The sequence below is a fragment of the Pinus tabuliformis genome, chromosome 9 (genome assembly GCF_031772625.1).
Source record: "Pinus tabuliformis cultivar Carrire ecotype Pingquan chromosome 9, CPIR1, whole genome shotgun sequence".
Taxonomy (NCBI): Eukaryota; Viridiplantae; Streptophyta; class Pinopsida; order Pinales; family Pinaceae; genus Pinus; species Pinus tabuliformis.
The window spans coordinates 728316578-728322655 of record NC_142307.1 but is presented as its reverse complement, the minus strand read 5'-3'; the positions used below and the strand labels follow the sequence as shown (position 1 = coordinate 728322655).

General features: G+C 40.6%; 1 protein-coding gene across 1 annotated transcript; it reads right to left on the bottom strand.

Moving 5' to 3' along the window:
• Positions 1–4335: 4335 nt before the first annotated feature.
• On the bottom strand, positions 4336–5289 carry LOC149150766 (uncharacterized). The gene has a single exon (XM_089442948.1). The coding sequence runs from the start codon at positions 5287–5289 to the stop codon at positions 4336–4338; it is 954 nt and encodes a 317-aa protein (XP_089299074.1).
• Between the last annotated feature and the right edge of the window lie 789 nt (positions 5290–6078).

The window sequence follows — 6078 nt, the reverse complement described above, 5'->3', positions numbered from 1 at the left end:
CAATTTACAGTTTTAACTATGTTTGAAAGAGAATGATCATATGGAAGTTGTTTTCATAAATCTCTTCATTTTTATGTTTACAAGCCTAGATAACCACTCAATTACAATTAGTTACGATACATAGGTAATTTCCTTACAACTAGGTACAAGTTAAAATCATCAACCATTAATAGGTGTGCAGGTATAGATGACCCTCATGTCAAAAGCCTGAATAAAGGTACCATTACTTTCTAATGCTTCCCATCCCCTAATATTCCAACCAAAAAATGAAGACTTGGAGTGGTTTTATTCTGATTGTATATGCAATCGACATAGGTTTATTGAATATTATCATCGGGTGCTAGGCCATCTGTCTCACTATTTCTATCATGCGTAGGTTTCTGAATTTTTCAATAGAATTTACAGTTTTAACTCTGTTTGAAAGAGAATAATCATATGGAATTTGTTGTCATAAATCTCTTCATGTCAAAAAACAATGCCATAAATAGGTAGGATATGGAAAAATGGCATAAATGAAAAAAATTTCACATGTTGTGCAATCTTGTGTCCCTCAAACTTGTTTAAAAATTAAATACAATAAATCTTAAAACAATATACCATAACATGTTCACATAAACAATATGAACTACATGGATAATGGATTTCATCACTTTATGCCTTACGATGTTTCTTTTGCAACCTCTTATTTCTGTTCTATGAAATAGTATACGTTTTTCTCTGAAAAGTTGTGTATTTTTATTTCACATTTTTTTCTCCGAATACTCAGAAAGATATTATTGCATGCATTTTGAAGTTATGATACATAGTTCATTTCCTTAAAATTAGGTAAAAGTTAAAACCATCAGGCATTAATAGTTGAGCAAGTATAGATGACCATCACTTCACAAGCTTAATAAAGGTACTGCTCGTTTCTAATGCTTCCCATCCACTAATTTTCCCTCCAAAAAATGAAGACTTGGAGTGGTTTTATTCTGATTGCCTATGCAATTAGCATATGTTTTTTGAATAGGGAACCTCTATGATTATTTCTAACATGCGTAGGTTTTTGAAATTTTAAATTGTTGCACCTATCTGTTTTTTTTTTTTTGTTTTTTTTTTTTGTTTTTTTACCCTGGGAAAAATCATAATTTCATTAGTAAAAAGAAATTACATTTTTCATATGCATAAATGCATATTTAGATCATTTTCAAAAAACTTGTCTGTCATCAACAACAATGACAAAAAATTGTTGCCTTGATCCACGCAGGGAGGCAACAATATATATAGAACTGTAAAAACTACAGGATATAAAAACTGTGAAGTTCTTCATGCAATAAATATATACACAAAATGATAATGTTCATATGCCATCAGAAAATTAATCTATTAGATCCATAAATGGCTAGTGATAATATTGGTAGTGTTCTCCATCATGCAGTTCCCGGATCATCCAGATGCCCGGCTCCTCGATCGTAGCTTCTTTGGATAGGCTATCAACAACCCTGTTCCGCTCCCTGAAAATGTGTTTACATGTGAAGGAGTGAAAAGATGATATCAATCTCGGAGTTTCATCCAGAATATGACTTAAAGAAAAACAAGAGCATCTAGTAGTTCTATTTAGCCAGTCGCATATGATTTTGGAGTCCCCGAATAGTTGTATGTCTCTGACATTTATCTCCAAAGAAAAATGTATGAGATGTTTTGTAGCTAGTAGTTCTGCAAAGTTATTTGTGCCTCTTCTGAAACCCATGAGCATGTTGTAAGAATGATGATGGTTGATATGAAGGATAACACCCCCACCTCACCCAGTCTCTTGTGCAGCCCCGTAAAAATAAGCCCATGGCTTACTATCATCAATATGTTCAGGTACGATATTCCTGGGCCTTCGTGGGGGTGGGTCATCTAGTATAAGTGTGTAGTTAGCCAGAACTTTGGTGGCAATAATAGACCAGCGCGGTGGATGGTTCTGAAAGATCATGTGATTTCGGGCGATCCAAATAGCCCAGCATATCAGAAGAGGCAAATTTCGATGCTTATGTGTAGCTGCGGATGTATACTAGGTCTTATAGGCCTCAGTAATAGTTAAGCCTGCCCATATACTCGCTGGAGCAACAACAGGGATTATGATGTCCTACAATTTTCAAGCTTCTGTGCAGTCGAGAAAAAGGTGTTGTGTGGATTCATTTTCACTTCTGCAAAGGTGACACCAGTGAGGGCCATATTGTGCTCGCTTAAGGAGGTTATCGCCTGTAGGTATTTTATTCTGTAAGATAGTCCACATTAGCATCCGAGACCTGGGAGGGGCCTTTAGTTTCCAGAGATGCCTCCACCATTCTGCAATGATCTGAGGTCTTCTAGGTTCAGACAGGGCCAAGTAGCCATCTTTGGGGGAGTATCTCCCAGATTTAGATAGGGCCCAAATTACCTCATCATCTCCTTCAGTGATGCGAATGTGAGCCTCTGTGAGTGCCTGTGTATAATCCTCCCATAGCTGTGCCCATTGAGGAGGTATATGAAGATGAAGTGCAGTTTTCCAGGCCTGTTGTAGGAAAGTGGTATTATCATCATCTGCAATATGGGCTATGTGAGTGGTATTTTGATTATGTAGGTGATGTATGAGTTCATGAGGTAGTCTATGCATGTTCCCACAGCCAATCCATGGATCAATACCAATGCGCACTTTATTTCCTGAGTGTATTCTCCAAGTTATACCCGCTCTGATAGGGTCTAAAGCCTTTATAACCGCTTTCCAGATGATAGAAATCCCAGATGTACATCTGTGTGGTCGCCTAATCCAATCCATAATGTGTAATGGGGCTATATATTTTGCAACAGTAACCTTTGTCCATAGGCTGTCTGTTGTTACCAGGTGCCAACCTAGCTTAGCAGCCAGAGCAGATGAAAAATCATCAAGCTTTTTTAAGCCCCATCCCCCCCACTTCTTTGGTAAATTAAGGGCATCCCAATTTACCCAAGCAAAATTCTTGCCTTGCATGCTACCCTTCCAGAGAAATCTACAGCAGAGGGATTGAATCCTGGTGAGGATACCCCTGGGTATCCAAGCCAGAGACATCCAGTAAACTGGAGTGGCTTCTAGGACGCTCTTGATGAGTGTGAGTCGCCCAGCACACGATAGATATTTGAGGTACCAGATATTGAGTCTTTTTTCCATCTTTGAGATGAGCCAAGTCCAATCGGCGATCTTGTAGCCCAGGGGTTTTAACTTATACCCCAGATATTTCAGTCCTTCCGTCAGGCTCAATTGAGTAAATGGAAAGCGTTGAAGTGCAAATAGGATCTCGTGTGGTGTGCATTCCGCTGCTGTCAACGTAGATTTTGCATCATTTATCAACATTCCTGTGGCCAATTGAAATAGGGAGAAAGAGGCTTTGATGATGGTAAGGTCACCAATGTTGCCGTTGAGAAATATTAGGACGTCATCCACAAAAAGTAAATGTGTTATCATACAACCGTCTGATATCTTTATGCCCTGTAATCTGCCTCTTCTATGTTCATCGTTTAAGAGTTTGTTGAGGCCCTCCATGACTAGGAGGAAGAGTAATGGTGACAGCGGGCATCCCTGCCGCAAACTTCTTTCAGAGGAGAAAAAAGGGGATGCACTTCCATTGACTAGAATTCTGAAGGGAATGTTAGTTATACAACTCATAATCCATTTGATGAATATGAATGGAAAGCCCAGATGGGTTAATAATATTCTAATGTATAACCAATTTACTCTGTAAAAAGCCTTGGATAAACTTTGAGAATCGTGCCTTTTCATCTCCTAGTATGTAAAGTATGTAATACTTCCTGTGCAGTGCCCACTGTCTCATGGATTTGTCGATCTTGTAAAAAAGGGAATTGTTCCAGTGAGATATGGTTGGAAAGAATGGGCTGCATTCGGTTAGCGATGATATTTGCAATAATCTTGTATATGCAGTTGCAGAGTGAGATAGGGCGATATTCTTCGTAGGAGACCGGATTATCTGTTTTCGGGATGAGCGCAATGAAGGCAGACATGATGGATGCTGCTATATTCCCACTAATTTTGGTATCCTCCACTACTTTTAGCAGATATTCACCTATGATGTCAAAGAAAGCCAAGTAGAACTCTATTGACCATCCCTCAGGTCCTGGGCTTTTGTCCTTTTTAAACCAATTCATGTTGGTCTCCAACTCTTCTAGAGTAACTGCTTTGGTCAGGTCCCCTTCCTCCTCATGATCTACGTACCTCAGAAAAAGTTGAGCCACTCTTATGATGTCTGCCAGGTTTGCTTCCCACGGGGCACTGTAAATTCGTTTAAAGTGAGAGGTTTTCAGTTCAGCCAGTTGTTGGAATGTGTTGACAACCTGTCCCTATTCATTCTGAAGCTGCCAAATAGTATTGATTGCTTTCCTTCCATTGGCGAACTTATGATAGAATTTGGTATTTGCATCCCCATCCTTCATCCATATAGCCTTGCTTCTTAGCCGCCAAGCTTCTTCACGGTCCTTAAGTATTTTCCCTCTAGTAGAGTATAGGGATGTGATCTTTTCCTTGTGATCATTAGAAGTGAATAATCCTCCCTGATCATTTTCAAAGACAGATAATTCAGATTCTATCTGTTGTAGGGAATGCTCATCCTGTATCCTTTTGTTGTGTGCCCAATGTTTTGACATTTTCTTCAACTCTGTAAGATTTTGAATAAAACCTTGTGTGGTATTACCCCCAGCCCCAGGCAGATTTTCTTTCCAATATTCAGTGACCATGCTGATATAAGAGTCTTCCCTGAGCCAGGCAGAGCATAATTTAAAAGGTCCCTTGGGCTTTGTTCTACCCCCTTCAATATCCATATAAATGGGGAGATGATTAGAGATCCCCCCAGATCCAACCCGTTTTCTGATGTGTAAGCCCAGATCAAGTACCTTCTCTTTGACCAAGAATCGATCAAGTCTATGAGCCAGACCATGTTCCCCTGTCCTGTTATTCCTCCAAGTCGCTTGTAATTTAGCTGAAGGGATATCAATCAACTGATGTGTATCCAGAATGGATGAGAAATAATCAGATAGGGAGTCCCTCTGTGCTCTATGCCCCCAAGACTCAGCATGACCGATGGAAAAATTGAGATCGCCTCCAAGAATCAGATGGTCTGCCAAAAACTGCTCCGAACCCAGGAGATTTTCCCAGAATTCAGGTCTGTTTTGACAAGGTCCATATATATTATAAATTCTAAAATTCATTCCCAGATCCGCTGAATGTATGTCAGCACCAATATGGCCAGTCCCTCCCCAACAATTGTGCAGCTTTATGGAGCGGGAGTTATATCCCATGGCAATGCCCCCAGATATTCCATGTGCGTCCAAACCAAAAAAAACCACCCTGGGAACATGTTTTGAAGGGTATGGGAAATGATAGTAGCAGGTCCAAGAGTCTCTTGTAGAAAGATAATATCAAGCGAGTCGGTTGTAATTAACCGACGGAGTGCTAATTTTTTTTCATGCCTAGAAAGCCCCCAACAGTTGAAGGAGATGATTTTCATGGAGGGGGTTTCTCTGGCTCTAAGAACCCCAGGTATAGTGGATTGTTTGCCCAAGGAAATCTCATCTCCTGCCACAGATTGAGCGATTGTGATTCTGGAGGGTCTTCCCCTATGGAGCTTATGCGGCGGGGGGGTGTGTACGATATCAAGCCCGACATGGTCTAAAGCCTGTCTCTTGGCTTTTGAGCGAGCAAGCCCCCGATAGTTGAAGGAGATGATTTTCATGGAGGGGGTTTCTCTGGCTCTAAGAACCCCAGGTATAGTGGATTGTTTACCCAAGGAAATCTCATCTCCTGCCATAGATTGAGCGATTGTGATCCTGGAGGGTCTTCCCCTATGGAGCTTATGCGGTGGGGGGTTGTGTATGATATCAAGCCTGACATGGTCTAAAGCCTGTCTCTTGGCTTTTGAGCGAGTCATATAACCAGATGTAGGGGGTGCCTGAAAAAAGATGGAAGATGGAGGGAGAGGGGAGGTCGAAGGGAAGGAAGGAGTGGTGGTAAAAACGGGTCCGGAAGTAACTTGATAGAAAATAGGGGAGGAGGCAACTATAAAAGGGGCTGGACCCAAACCAAAATTA

Bases quoted from the DNA above. Each gene is read 5' to 3' on its own strand.
- LOC149150766 (XM_089442948.1), bottom strand. From the start codon at position 5,289: ATGGGATATAACTCCCGCTCCATAAAGCTGCACAATTGTTGGGGAGGG.